Source organism: Leucoraja erinacea, chromosome 2 (genome assembly GCF_028641065.1).
Source record: "Leucoraja erinacea ecotype New England chromosome 2, Leri_hhj_1, whole genome shotgun sequence".
Taxonomy (NCBI): domain Eukaryota; kingdom Metazoa; phylum Chordata; class Chondrichthyes; order Rajiformes; family Rajidae; genus Leucoraja; species Leucoraja erinaceus.
This window is the reverse complement of record NC_073378.1, coordinates 124269010-124284570: the sequence shown is the minus strand read 5'-3', so window position 1 is coordinate 124284570 and position 15561 is coordinate 124269010. Positions and strand designations below refer to the sequence as shown.

The 15561-nt window shown below is 42.1% G+C and overlaps 1 protein-coding gene across 2 annotated transcripts in view; it reads left to right on the top strand.

Annotated features, from left to right (window-relative positions):
* The window catches only part of LOC129715160 (zinc finger protein 438-like), a 186580-nt gene that overhangs the window by 131643 nt on the left and 39376 nt on the right, over positions 1–15561 (top strand). For both annotated transcript variants that reach the window (XM_055665036.1, XM_055665031.1), the window contains exon 4: positions 3790–3875. In XM_055665036.1, coding sequence (XP_055521011.1) covers positions 3790–3875 — 86 coding nt within the window. The remainder of the gene's footprint in view (positions 1–3789; positions 3876–15561) is intronic.

Genomic DNA, 15561 nt, shown 5'->3' with positions numbered 1-15561 from the left:
ACTGCCTGCAAATGGTTGTTTGGGTTTGGATTGAAGTAAAAAAACTCTCTCTCTCTCTCCCCCCCCCCCCCCCCCCCCTTCCCCCCCCCCCCCCCCTCCTCCCCCCCCCCCCCCCCCCCCCCCCCTCCTCTCCCCCCCTCCTCTCCTCCTCCCCCCCTCCCACCCCCTCTCCTCCCCCCCCCCCCTCTCCTCCTCCCCCCCCCTCCTCTCCCCATCCCCCCCCCCCCCCCCCCCCCTCCCCTCCTCTCCCCCCCCCTCTGCCTGCCCCCCCCATCTCTGCCTACCCCCCCCTCCTCTCCCTCTCTCCCCCCCCTCCTCTCCCTCTTAGTGTGTGACGATGCATGCCGCCTTCCCCCCCCCCCCCCCCCCCCCCCCCCCCCCCACACAACCGCACTTTGGGGGAACAGACCCAACGGGTCTGCACGGTCTAGTAAATGTTATAAATATAGAATATGCAGCAGCCAATTTATAAACTGGAGTTTTTTAAACTTGTAACTTGATAAGACCATACCATAAGACAAAAGAGTAGAATTAGGCCATTCAGCCCATCAAGTCTATGCCACCATTCAACCATGGCTGACCTATTTTTCCCTCTCAACCCCATTCTCTTGCCTTCTCCCCGTAGCCTTCGACGCCCTTCCTAATCAACAACCAATCAATCTCCGCTTTCAAAATACCCAATGTCTTAGCCTCCACATCCACGGACAATGAATTCCACAGGTTCACCACCCTCTGAATAAAGAAATACCTCCATTCTGATGCTGTGCCCTCTGGTTTTAGACAATCCCATTACTGGAAACATCCTTTCCATGTCCACTCTACCTCGGTCTTTCATTGTACGGTAGGTTTCAATGACACCCCCCCTCCTCATATTCCCAACCTCCAGCGAGCACAGGCCCAGAGCCTTCAAACGCTCCTCGTACATGAACAAAAATCATCCCCAGGATCATATTCCTAAACCTCCGCTGGACCTTCTCCAAAACCCACACGTCTTTCCCCAGATATGGGGTCAAAACTGCTTAGAGTATTCCAAATGATGCCTAACCAGCTCCTTACAGATCCTCAGCATTACATCCTTGCTTTTATATTCTAATCCTGTGGAAATGTATGGTAGCATTGCATTTGCCCAAAGATCATTGAGCTCTATGATCTTTGCATTTACCTTCCTTACCGTAGACTCAACTTGCAAATTAACCTTTTGAGAATCCTGCACCAGCACTCCCAAGTCCCGTTGCACCTCCGATTTCTGAAACCTCTCCATTTAGAAAGTATAGTCTATGCCTTTATTCCGTCTACCAAAGAGCATGACCATATACTCTGTATTCTATTTGCCACTTCTTGGCCCACTCTTTCAACCTCTCCGTTCTTCTGCAGCATCCCTGCTTCCTCTACACTACCTGCCTCTCCACCTTTCTTCATATTATCCACTAACCTGACTGTGATGCCTTCAATTCCGTCATCCAGGTCATTACCCTATAATGTGAAAAGTAGCGTACCCAACACTGACCCCCGCAGAACACCATTAGTCACAGCTAGTCTACACACACTAGGGACAATTTACAATTATGCCAAGCCAATTAACCTACAAACCTGTACGTCTTTAGAGTGTGGGAGGAAACCGGAGCAGCCGGAGAAAACCCATGTGGGCACGAGAAGAACATACAAACTCAGTACAGACAAGCACCCGTAGTGAGGATCGAACACTGGCGTTGTACGGCAGCAACTCCACCGATGCGCCACCGAATGTTTCATATGACTGTTTCATGTGAATGTTTCATGTCTAAGATCCTTCATTTTATTCTATTCCCTATTCTGCTAATTTTCTTTGGAAATGTTGACCCATCCATTTCCTTGAATCAGTTTTACACCTTGGGTTTGTCTGCACAATGAGCCCCATTTTGCAGCTCGATACAAAAATTGTTGTTGTACCTGTCTTCCTGTGGCAGGATGCTCGGTACAGAAACCTGTTGAAGAATTGCTGTCACTTTTTTGGCTCTGGCAGCAACGTGGAAATATTTTTTTTAAATTTAGTCACTACTCTATTTAGTTACTACTCTATTTAGTAGAATAAGGCCTTAAAAAGTTTCATTACATGCAGCTAAGTAGTTTTAAAAATATGCACGGGGGAGTTCCTCCTCTTATCCTTCACACAATCACCAAAAGTGAATTGATTCTCTACAGTAACCAGTGAGTGGCAATGTATTTGTTATCACTGCTAAAAAACTTAAAATATATCCAGACTGTTCCCTTGGTTAAATATTATCACTGGCATTCTTTTCCTCATTATCTCAACAGCATGATGAATAATTCTGACGGTCAAGCAAAATAAAATTGTTTTGCCGTTATACTCTTGAGTTTATGACTATTGGTTTTTAGTCAGCTATTTTATTTGTTTTATAGCTAGCATGTAATAAACAAAATAAACACCCTGCTGTACATAATGAATACTTAATGGATAATTAATTGCGACTTGCTTTGGATCAAGGTTCACTTGGTGCGGGGGCAGTGTAATCTGTATAATGGCTGTTAGAAGGCCTCAGAGGCATATAGATGAGTGAACAGACAGTTCAGTTGGCAATATGAACAGTTCAGTTGGCAGTTCATATGGCAGTTGAAGGTTTGTGTTTATTATTGTCACGTGTACAGTGAAAAGCTTTGTTTTGCATGCTAACCTATTAGATCAGATAATACCATAAATAAAGCCAATCAAATTGAACGAGTACAATAGGTCGAGCAATGGGGAAGATACAGAGAGCAAGATATACAGTAGGTCTCATCATAGTAGCGCATCAGTTCCATAGACAAAGTCCAAAATCCGCAATGGGATAGGGTGAATCGGACAGTATTATGGCTTATGGAAGGACCGTTCAGAAGCTTGATAAGAGGGGAATAACTTGTTTGACAGGTATAAAAATGGGGACCAAAATGGAATTATTTTTCCTTTCAAATGGCGAATAAATTGTATTTTCATCTGACAGATTTGTGATCAATTTAATCTCAAATTGTATTTAATATTCACCCCAAAAAATTCCTATTTTCGTTCTCTTGGATTACTGAACCAGACTTTTGAATGACCAGTTATATAGGCATTATTTTATTGAACCTACAACTATAATGATGAGCGTAACACATCCATGCAAACAAATTGCCTAACCAAACTTTTCCGATCCATGTACCTGTCCAAGTTGTCTTTTAAATGTTGTTATTGTGCCTGCCTCAACCACATCCTCTGACATCCCATTCCGTATCCCATCTACCGTCTGTGTGTAAAATTGTCTCTTTGGTCCTTTTTTAATTATCCCCCCCCACTATAAAACCTGTCCCCCTAGTTTTAGACATCTTTATCCGGGGAGAAAAGATTGTGTCTATGCCCCTTGTGATATTACAAACCTCTATCAGCTCACTGCTCAACTGCCTGCACTCCAGTGGGAAAAGATTCAGCCCTCCTCTAACTCAAACCCTCCAGACCCAGTAACATCTATGGAGTTTGCACTCTTTTCATATGCAACTTAATTATTCATTCTCTCTTCTCTTATCAGCTAACATATTTTATACCTTCATTTTGTAAACCTCATTTCTTATTTTGGAGCTTTGGCTTGTGATCAAGATGAGAAAACAATGTTCTGCCATGTGACTGGTACCATCTTGCTTTAGATCTGAGACCCATTAAAAAAAAAAAAATTGCTTGACTGAAAGGAAGTGGCACAAAATGTTGCTGAATGGATTTTTTTTGTTCTCCCTGTAAGTCCTTTGGTCACTTACAGTGTCTTTCAATTTTTTTTGTTAAAGGATCGAAGAAGGCAATGTAGACAACAGTAAAAAACAAACCTTCGGGGAGATGCAGGATTTCACTCACGACTCGTCAATGTTCTCTGGTAAAGTATTATCTCCCAGTAATGGGCTAATTAGCTAAAAACAAAAAAATTCCAATCAAATATGTATTTCTTCCTTTCAAAATTATTCAAGTTTAATCACCTGATGATCCTTTTGAACTTTGGTCATTGAAACAGTATTATCTCTCCAATGATGATTTTGTCTATCTGTTGGCACTGCCATAGTGACCAGAAGCTTTGGAAAAGCTTGCCAGTTTTTTGCTTGCACAATAGCTGTAAGAACTGACATAAAGTTATAAAGGAGAACGCTATGATAAGTATTGAGAAGCAACCAAATTATTGAATTCCTTTGGAGATTGCACACAATGTTGCCTTTTTGTTCAATGCTAAAGGGCCTGTCCCACTGTACGAGGTAATTCAAGAGTTCTCCCGAGTTTCCCCCGATTCGAACTCGGAGAATTACGGTAATGGCCGCTCGTAGGTACTCTGGGCTCTCGTGGACATTTTTCAACATGTTGAAAAAACATCAAGAGCTTACCTCCTTTCCCGAGTACCTGCCGTTAGCATTACAAGCCGCTAAGAGATGCCCCGAGCTCCGACGTACCCGCCACGTACATTCTACGTACTTACCATGAGTTTGATTTTTTTTTTTAAACTCGGGAAAGCTCTTTGGTAAACTCGTATAGTGGGACAGGCCCTTAATGCATTTAGCTGTGCATCACATTCAAATCTGTCCATCTGTGGGTGGTGGTGCTTACAATTAGCCATCGTTAATGTTATTGACCCAAATCCTAAAGTGTACATGTTTGTAAGAATTGATCTAAAACTGTATTGAATATGTCAAATCAAAATTTAAATGATAGACTCAACTGCTCCTACTGTTATCCTACCACTCTGGTTAAAATTGCTTCTAGTATTGCATGGAAAAAGCCAAGTACATGTACCTTGTGGCAAAATGATTGAGACTGTTCGATATAAATCCTTTCCAGATTAACTAATTGCTTGCAAATCTAAACACATCAGGCATGTTGACTTATATAATGCAAATAAAGACAAGCAGCCAGATGCCTTATTGTAGGTGTAGGAAGGAGCTGCAGATGCTGGTTTAAACTGAAGATAGACACAAAAAGCTGGAGTAACTCAGCGGGTCAGACAGCATCTCTGGAGAGAAGGAATAGGTGATGTTTCGGGTGGAGACCCTTCTTCAGACTGAGAGTCAGGAAAGGGAAACAAGATATAGACTGTGATGTAGAGAGATATAGAAGAAAATAAATGAAAGATATGGAAAAAAGTAAAAATGATAAAGGAAACAGGCCATAGCTGTTTGTTAGGCTTGTTGAGAACGAGTTACACACAATGGGACTCAATAAGACGACAAAAGTGATATTATGGCCATAAAACCTCAAGAGCCGATACACCTTTTAAAATTCCCTTTCAGAATTGCTACAGATAAATTTAAATATCTGGGTGTTCAGGTAACCAGAAAATATACTTCTTTGTTCAATGCAAACTTGCCGCATTTAGTTACCAAATTAAACGCTCTAATTCAATTCTGGAAAACACTTCCAATATCTCTAATAGGTAGAATAAATGCCATAAAAATGATTTTTCTCCCACAAATTCTCTATTTATTTCAATCATTACCAATATACCTACCTAAAAATTGTTTTAAAAGTCTTGATTCCCGGATTATAAACTTAATCTGGGATTATAAAACACATAGAATTCATAAACGACATCTATGTAAACCCAAAGAAATGGGTGGATTGACTCTCCCCAATTTCTTATACTATTATTGGTATTTTAACAAATATTAAAAATGTAATTTATTGGCTGGATAACGCATGCCAAAAGGTAGACTGGTTAATAATGGAGAGAGAGAATTGCTCGCATTATAATATAGGCGTGACTCTTCTCTCCCCAACAAAGTTGAAGAACACATTATATGAGAAAAATCCGATTATTCACAGCACTTTACGAATCTGGAGACAAGTAAAATCAACTTTTAAATTAAGAAATTTGTCTCTTCTTTCACCAATAGCTAATAACCCGTCGTTTAAGCCATCTATTATAGATAAAACGTTTACTTATTGGGAAAGATTAGGAATGAAAAAGCTTGGAGATCTGTACAAGATGGGAAATCTCCTGTCATTTCGGAAATTACAGTTGAAATAGTCTGAAAGGTAATCAATATTTTAGATATCTTCAAATTCGAGATTATTTGAAAACATATACCCATGATTATCAAACTCTGCTGCCAGATATATTAGACGAAGGTATGAATAGAAACTCAGAGTCAAACAATCTAACATCATACTTGTATAATACCCTTCTAAATATAGAAATTCCATCTTTGGATGCATTTAGAAGAGGAATTAGGCCTAAATTTTTCCAAAGACAGATGGGAAAAATATCTTATATATACATAACTGTTCAATTAATGTTAGACACATTTTAATCCAATTCAAAATACTGCACAGACTCTACTACTCAAAGACTAAACTGAATAAGATTTTTTCAAATGTATCTCCTATTTGTGACAAATGTCTCCTTCATGAAGCAACTATAACACATTCCTTTGCCTCTTGCATAAAATTACATAACGTTTGGAAAGGAATCTTTGACATTTTCTCAAAAACATTAAAAACAAAACTGGACCCCCATATGGAACTGATTATTTTCGGAACAGCAGAAGCCTGCCCTGAGCTATCAATATTTCAAAGACGTTTCCTTAATTATGGCCTGATAATGGCCAAAAAACATACACTTAAATTTTGGAAAAATACATCTGCCCCTACTCTTAAAATGTGGATTACAAACATGTCTGAGATGCTACATCTTGAAAATATGAGACTTGTCTTAGCAGGAAAATCAGAGCAATTTTCGAAGACATGGATTCCATTCATTGATTCATTACAAGGATAGTATGGTGCAACACAACTTCGGAATTAAACCGATTCATGGACTGGGTGATGGGTGGGGAGAGAAATGAAGCAGGTATATCAACACTTTTTTTTTCCGTTTTTGTCTATTTATTTCTGTACGTTTTTCCTATTTCTTTTACTTACTAACTCTTCGACTACACTGAAGAAGGGTTTCGGCCCGAAACGTTGCCTATTTCCTTCGCTCCATAGATGCTGCTGCACCCGCTGAGTTTCTCCAGCTTTTTTGTGTACCTTTGACTACACTTATTTGGTAGTTTAAGATTTCTATTCTTACACATTCACTTTCTCTTTCATTTTCTTTCTTTCTTGCTCTTTCTCTCTTTTTCTTTCATCTTTGCTAAAATTAAAATTGAAAAAATAAACTCCCCCAGAAAAACAAGACTTTGAAGCTGATATGACTTGGTGGGGGAGGGAGGGATTTGGGTGGGGGAGGGATGGAGAAAGAGAGGGGGGGTGGGGTGCAAGGGTTAATTGAAGTTAGAGAAATCAATATTTATACCACTGGGCTGTAAGCTGCCCAAACAAAATATGAGATACAGTTTCTCTAATTTGCATTTGGCCTCAATGGAGGAGGCCTAAGACAGAAAAGTCGGTGTGGGAATGAGAAGGGGAAGTAAAGTGTTTGGCAACCAGGAGATCAGGTAGGTCCAGGCGAACTGAGTGGAGGTGTTCAATGAAACGATCGCCCAGTCTACGCTTGGTCTCACCGATGTATAAGAGTTCACACCTTGAACAATGGATACAGTAGATGAGATTGGAGGAGGTGCAAGTGAACCTCTGCCTAACATGAAAGGACTGTCGGGGACCCTGAACAGTGTCGAGGGAGGAGATATAGTGACAAGTGTTGCATCTCCTGCAGTTGCAGGGTAAAGGGCCTGTCCCACTCGGGCGACATTTGTGCGTCATTTACACGACAGCCTAAAAATAGGTTGTCGCATCGTGACGCGCGCTACAGAGGGTCTTTGCTTGTGCGTTTTCTTCTATTTCCCTCAGAACATGCTTTGTGTTCGTCGGCATCTCTCAGTATTCTACTTCCCTTCACCTTTATCACAGAACTCTTCTGTGGATCTTGTCGGATTGGATTTTCTCTATTTGTTTAGTCTTCTCCATCAAACCCAAACACCATAGGTACATTTTGAAATCTAACACAGTGATTGAAAATAATGATATTATTATATTATTAAAATAATATTAATATCTGGCAAATTCATTGCGAAAAGCTGTGTTTTCTGTCTGTTTTAATTATTGTCTTTAGTGATATACTTAAAAATAAAATCTACTCTTGTAGTTATCTGCAATTTTCCTTAATATAATGACAAGTAGAGAGCAATTCCTTACTTACGCCACTGATAGCAAGATTACACAATCCCTTGGCCAATGTGGGAAGTGTCAGTGTTCCACTTATGGGCTTGTCCCACTGAGGCGATTTTTTGGGCGACTGCCGCAAAATCTTCAACATTGAAAATCTTTCAGCGACAGTGGCGACAATTTTTGCTGTCGTAGGTGTTGTCGTAGGTGGTCGCCAGGTGTAGTAGGTGAATTCCATTAAAACTAGTCCCTGGCAGTCGCTTAAAGAGTCGCCTAAGTGGGACAGGCCCATTATGGTTTTCACTGAGCACCGTTGATGTGATTTCATCGAGAGGGGGAAGTTGATTTGGGTTGCCTTGATATGCAACACTTCCGTTCTAATGTGCTAAGCTCTCTCTTATGTGAGGGCACAGAGTCTCTTGCTCAGAGTAGGTGAGACAAAGACCAGATGATATAGGCTTAAGGTGAAGGGGAAAATATTTCATAGGAATTCAAGGGGTAACTTTTCCACACAAAGGGTGGTGGGTGTATGGAACAAGCTGCCAGAGGAGGTAGTTGAGGCAGGGACTATCCCAACATTTAAGAAGTAGTTAGACAGGCACATGGATAATGTAGGAAGGAACTGCAAATGCTTGGTTAAACTGAAGATAGACACAAAAAGCTGGAATAACTCAGGGGATACAGGCAGCATCTCTGGAGAGAAGGAATGGGTGACGTTTCGAGTCGATGCCCTTCTTCCTACTTAGTAGGGATAAAGGGCCTGTCCCACTTGGGCGTCATTTGCGCGTAATTTACACAACATAATTTACACGTCACGACGCACGTGATGCGCGCATGGTGCGCATTACGCGCGCATGGTACGTGGTGACGTTAGCAGTGACGTGCGGCGCCCCAGGATTTTGAGATGTTCAAAACCTTTGCACGCCACCTGCGTGACGCGCAAATGACGCCCAAGTGGGACAGGCCCTTAAGGATTTTCCATTCCTTCTCTCCAGGCACAAGGATAGGACAGGTTTGGAGGGATATGGATAAAACACAGGCAGGAGGGACAAGTGTAGCTGGTGGCCAGTGTGGGCAAGTTGGGCCGAAGGGCCTGTTTCCACACTGTATTACTCTATGACACAATAATAATCAACCAGATTGCACATTTCTGATTTCCTCATTTCCAGACTTTCGCTTGCTTATTTTGATAGCTCATGTAAGTCATGGTCCACAGAAGAAAATCGGCTGATTAAAAAAACACTCTGCATTCAACGTCAAATGTCCGTGTAGTTCTGGTTCATGAGATCAGTGCTTGTCCCTCCTCTATATTAATACCATGGTGTGCAGGTGCACCTATTGCTTATGCAATATGATAGGAAACAGTCCTAGATAATTCACCATGGAAATGAACACTATTTTTGATTGTCTACGTCTGTTACAATAATGTTGCCATGGCCAGTGACAAGAAGGCAAGACTAAAACATCTGCCCAAGAGACCACCAACAGATGTTAACATTGCAGATGGTATGCATGATAGTCATTCGGTGATAAAGAGAGAGTATTTTTTCAGCAGTGTTATTAATCTCTGACAAAAAAAAGGTAATGGCTGTCTTATGCTGGGCCAGAAAGACTAATCAAGAAGTAATTGATAAAAAAGAGATTTTGTTAAACATTTAATAGCCACAAAATGTGATTAGGACAATGGAATGTTCCTGCTCTGCCTCGAATAGTTGGGCTCTTAATGAACAGAGAGCCCAGTCCAACAAGGCTGCTGCCTTGAAGGGATTAAACTAAATCTTGCACCTTGATTAACCTCCATGGTCTATTTTATGTGGACATGCACCAAACAATGTGTTACACCAATGAGAAAAATCTGAAATAACCATTTTTTGTTTGACCATTTAATATCCCTCATCATTGTTTAAAAATTAAAAAATTACCCCATCTGGTATTTAAAGATGCTGAACATACAAATATAAATTTGAATTTGAATTATGGGCCAACATTTTATAAATAATTAACTATTAAGAATTCAAAAAAAAAGAATTCAAATGTTATTTTTCATTTATAGGGCAGGGCTTTATGTTAAAGCATACAAATGTTCAGCACAGGAGCATGCTCTTTGGTCATTGATGAATGTGCTGACTATGATGCCAATTTACACTAATCCCATCTGGCCGCACAGGGTATAAACCTCAACGTTTTGCCTGATTATGTGCTTCTCTAAGTGCCTTTTAAATGTTGCGTTGCACGTGAACCTCTGGAGGTCGGGAATTGACCCCATATCTTCTTGGTAAATGCTAATTATCCCGCCCCTCCCTCTGGCTCCAGACATACATTCCCTTCTTTCTCCTTGATGTGGTCCTACTCTTCCCCTAGTTATTATCTTACTTTTAATGTATGTATGAAATGCCTTGGGATTCTCCTTAAATCTACTTGCCAATGACATTTCATGGACTCCTTTTGCCCTCCTGATTCCCTGTTTAAGTTCTGTTCTGCTGCCTTCATATTCCTCAACGGCCCTTTGGAACATTCCAATCCAATATTTACTAAATACTACATTATTGACCGCATAGTGCAAAACGTGCAGTAATTTAGTATGCTTCAGGTTTGAGATAGTCATGGAGCTATAAGGTTAGCCTGGAATTAGTGTGTTTCTTGTTGCTATATTTGTGTTTGGGTTGTTTCTGCTGTATACCTGCAGGGCAGTTTTGTATCATTGACGATGATGCATTCTCGATGACATTTTCCACAGTTTGAGGTCTGCTTTGCTTTTTATATGCTTGTGTTGGAAGGACTAGAATTTTTCCTAGGGAAGTTTAGAGTCACAGCTCTATCATGTTTTGTCGAACATTAATATTTCTTGGGCCTATTCATTGCAAATGGAATTTGTGCTATTGGGATCAAAGTAACTGGCCTGTTATTTAGTTTAAGGTAGACAAAAATGCTGGAGAAACTCTGCGGGTGAGGCGGCATCTATGGAGCGATGGAATAGGTGACATTTTGGGTCGAGACTCTTCTTCAGACTGATGTTATTTAGTTTAGTTTAGATACAACGTGGAAATAGGCTCTTCGGCCCACCGAGTCCGCACCGACCAGCGATACCCGCGCATTAACACTATCCTACACACACTCTAGGGACAATTTACATTTGTACCAAGCCAATTTACCTACAAACCTGCACGTCTTTGGAGCGTGGGAGGAAACCGAAGAACTCTGAGAAAACCCACGTGGTCACGGGGAGAACGTACAAACTCCGTACAGGCAGCACCCGTAGTCGGGATCGAACCCGGGTGTCCGGCGCTGCAGCAACTCTGCCGCTGCGCCACCGTGCTGCCTTAATTCACATTTGAGAAGTGAATCCAAGGAGAAATTAATACTGGCCAAGAATTCCTCAGTCACTTTTCAGAAGTATATGGGATTTGGGAAGGAGCAGGGTGTGCTGTAAGTGTGATGCTCTGACTATGTTCTCTGCAGCGTTTACCTGCCAGAGATGGCAGTGTATAGGATAATGAAGAACTCTTTCTAGATTGATTCTTTTTTTTGGGTTGGATAACATCCCAGTTTCACACTCTGTTTGGGACTTTCTTTTGATTGGGTCCTACAGTTATGGATTTCAGGTAGATATTGGGCCCTATAGCCCTGGATTTGAGGGTATAATTTATAACCACCGGATCAATCCTCCAAAGTCGACTGGAATTTTGTATTAACTGCTGAAAGAAGAAGTCTCCCCTTATGTGGCTAAAGGTTGGGCAGCCTCATGATGCCCTTCTTATGCCACACTTTTAATTCACTCTTTCATAAATCTTAAGGGTTACAATGAGTCAAGTCAAGAGAGTTTATTGTCATGTGTCCCAGATATGACAATGAAATTCTTGCTTGCTGCAGCACAACAGAACTGTATATCAGACATATGCATTACTCCTAGATCAAAGCACTTGTTTCCTGGTATGGAGATTACTGGGATGTCAGGACTTTCATATGAAAAACGACTGGATTGACTCGGCTTGTACTCGCTAGAATTTAGAAGATTGAGGGGGGATCTTATAGAAACTTACAAAATTCGTAAGGGGATGGACAGGCTAGATGCAGGAAGATTGTTCCCGATGTTGGGGAAGTCCAGAACAAGGGGTCACAGTGTAAGGATAAGGGGGAAATCTTTTAGGACAGAGATGAGAAAAACATTTTTCACACAGAGAGTGGTGAATCTGTGGAATTCTCTGCCATAGAAGGTAGTTGAGGTCAGGTCATTGGCTATATTTACGAGGGAGTTAAATGTGGCCCTTGTGGCTAAAGGGATCAGGGGGTATGGAGAGAAGGCTAGTACAGGATACGGAGTTGGATGATCAACCATGATCATATTGAATGGGGTTGCAGGCTCGAAGGGCCGAATGGCCTATTCCTGCACCTATTTTCTATGTTTCTATGTTTCTACGTGCATATTGTAAATAGTGAAGCTGGTTGTCAAAAATTGCAGTAGGATCTTGATCGTTTGGGCAGCTGGGCTGAGGAATGGTTTAAAGGAATATAATACAGAGAAATACAAGGTGTTGTATTGGCAGCACTAACATGGGCAGAACCTACACAGTGAAAGATCGGAGTCTGGAGATTGTTGTAGAGCAGAGAGATCTAAGAGTACAGAGTTTGTTAAAAGTGGCATCACAGGTGGACAGGGTGGTCAAACAGGCTTGTGGAACTTTGGCCTCCATCAGTCAACATAGAGTATAGAAGTTGGGAGGTCGTGGTGCAGTTGTATAAGACGTTGATGGGGCCTTATATAGAGTGTTGTGTTCAGTTTTGGGCACCATGTTACAGGAAAGATGTTGTCAAGCTGGAATGGGTGCAGAGAAGATTTATGAGGATGTTGTCAGGACTCGAGGGTCTGACCCATAGGGAGAGGTTGAGCAGGCTAGGAGGATGAGGGGTTTAATGAGAGTAAAAGATCAGGTAGATGCACAGAGTCTCTTGCCCAGAATAAGGGAATCAAGAACCAGAGGACGTAGGTTTAAGGGGAAGGGGAAAATATTTACTAGGAACCTGAGGGGTAACTTTTTTACACAAAGGGTGGTGCGTGTATGGAATGAACTGTCGGAGGAGGTAGTTGAGACAGGGACTATTGCAACGTTTAAGACATTTAGACAGGTACATGGATAGAATAGGTTTGAGAGGCTGGTGTGGGCAAGTTGGGCCAAAGGGCCTTGCAAGCTGTAAGACTATGACTATGACTCTACAATTACAGGGTGTACGTTAAGAAATCTTGTGGTGTAAAAACAAGAGGCAGGGTGGACACAGGGTGGCTCCATTATTCAGTCACAGGCTCTGGCTTGCTTGTTTTCTTTATCTGAACATTATTTAAGAAGGAAATCGGAAATGCAAAAAGTGGGCATGAGATGGCTCTGGCAGATAGGACTAAAGGGAACCCAAAAAGATGTTATCTCTATCAATATCAAGCGAGAAAGGGAAATGAGAGAGAGCGAATAGAGTCCAGTTGAAACCAAAGTGATCATCTATAAATGGAGCCAAAGGAGATCGGTAAGTTCCTCAAATAATATTTCTCGTCTGTTTTAATCGCTAAGAAAGACAGGAAGTCGCGTGAGCTTAGGACAGTTAACGGAGATGTCTTGGGACAGTTGTATTACTGTCGAGAAGGTGCTGGATGTCCTAAGACGCACAAAGGTAGATAAATCTCCTGGGCCTGATCAGATATATCAAAAGATAATGTGGGATATTTGAGAATTGCAGGAGTCCTGGGTGCGATAGTCTGAAGAAGGGTCTCGACCCGAAACGTCACCCATTCCATTTCTCCAGAGATGCTGCCTGCCCCGCTGAGTTACTCCAGCTTTTTGTGTCTATCTTTGAGATATATGAATCATCGTCAGACACTGGTGAGGTCGCACTTGTTTAGTGGGTGACTAATGTTGTGTCTCTTTTCAAGAGGAGCTGCAAAGAAAATCCTGGGAACTATAGACTAGTAAGTTAACGTCTGTGGTAGGAAAGTTATTGTAGAGGACTCTGAGGGATAGGATATACATGCATTCGGATAGATGGATTGATTGGGAATAGTCAGCATGGTTCTGTATGTGGGAGACTGCATTTCACAAAATTGAATGTTTTTTGAAGGGGTAGCCAAGACGTTGTGGGGGCAGGGCCGCGGATGTCTATTTGTCTATTTAAAGATAGCGGAGTCAGGGGATATGGGGAAAAGGCAGGAACGGGGTACTGATTGGGGACGATCAGCCATGATCACATTGAATGGCGGTGCTGGCTTGGAGGGCCGAATGGCCTACTCCTGCACCTATTGTCTATTGTCTATTGTCGTCTGCATAAGAGTTCAGCAAGGCCTTTGATAAGGTCTGTATGGTAGGCTGCTCTGGAAGGTTAGGTCGCATGGGTTTCAGGGAGAGCCAGCTAACTGAATACAGAATTGGCTTCATGGTAGGCAGCAGAGGGTGGTAGTGGAAGGTTGCTGCGGCTTGATGGCCTGCGTCTAGTGGCGTGCCTCATGAATAGTTTCTGGGCCCTTTGCTGTATGTCATCTATATGAACAATTTAGATTGCTGGACATCCTACATCAAAGTTGACATGGAAATAGGTGGTATCATAGACAGTGAAAACGATTATCACTAATTACTGTGATCTGAGAAAGCTAGGCATGTGGGTTGAATCTGAAGAAGTGGGTCCTCAGTCTGAAGAAGGGTCTCGACCCGAAACATCACCCATTCCTTCTCTCCAGAGATGCTGCCTGTCCTGCTGCGTTACACCAGTATATTGTGTCTATCTTCGGTTTAAACCAGCATCTGCAGTTCCTTCCTACACATGTGGGTTGAGGAATGGCAAATAGGGTTCTGTGTGGCTTAGGTTGTAAATTAGGTTGGATTGGTATTCGGCTGAACAGTCATAAGTGTGTAGGGAATATTGAAGGGGGCTGAGAAGGCATCCCTGCGGAGTACCAGTGTTGAGGATTATCGTCGAGGTTGATTAGTCACCTACCCTCACCGATTGTGGTCTGTTGGTCAGGAAGTCGAGGATCCATTTGCAAAGGGGACTCCAAGTACCACGGGTTTGGAGATGAGCTTGGATAGGATAATGGTATTGAAAGCAGAGTAGTCGATGAAAAGGAGTCTGACGTTCCAGTAATTGGAGTCTGATGTTCCAGGGATGAGTGTGTGGCCAGGGAACTGCCATCAGCTGTGGACCTGTTGTGGCGGTAGGCGAACTGCAGTGGATCACTTTTGCTTGGTAGACTGGATTTAACACTTTTTCACACAGAGGGTGGTGGGTAGATGGAACTGGCTGCCGGAGGAGGTAGTTAAGGCAGACACACTAACAATATTTTGACAGGCACATGGATAGGAAAGGTTTATTGGAATATGGGTCAAATGCGTGCAGGTAGGACTAGTGTTGATGGGCATCTTGTTGGCTTCGGCAAGTTGGGCCATAGTTCCTGTTTCCGTGCTCTATGACTATGATATGAGCCAAATGTGGGCATGTGG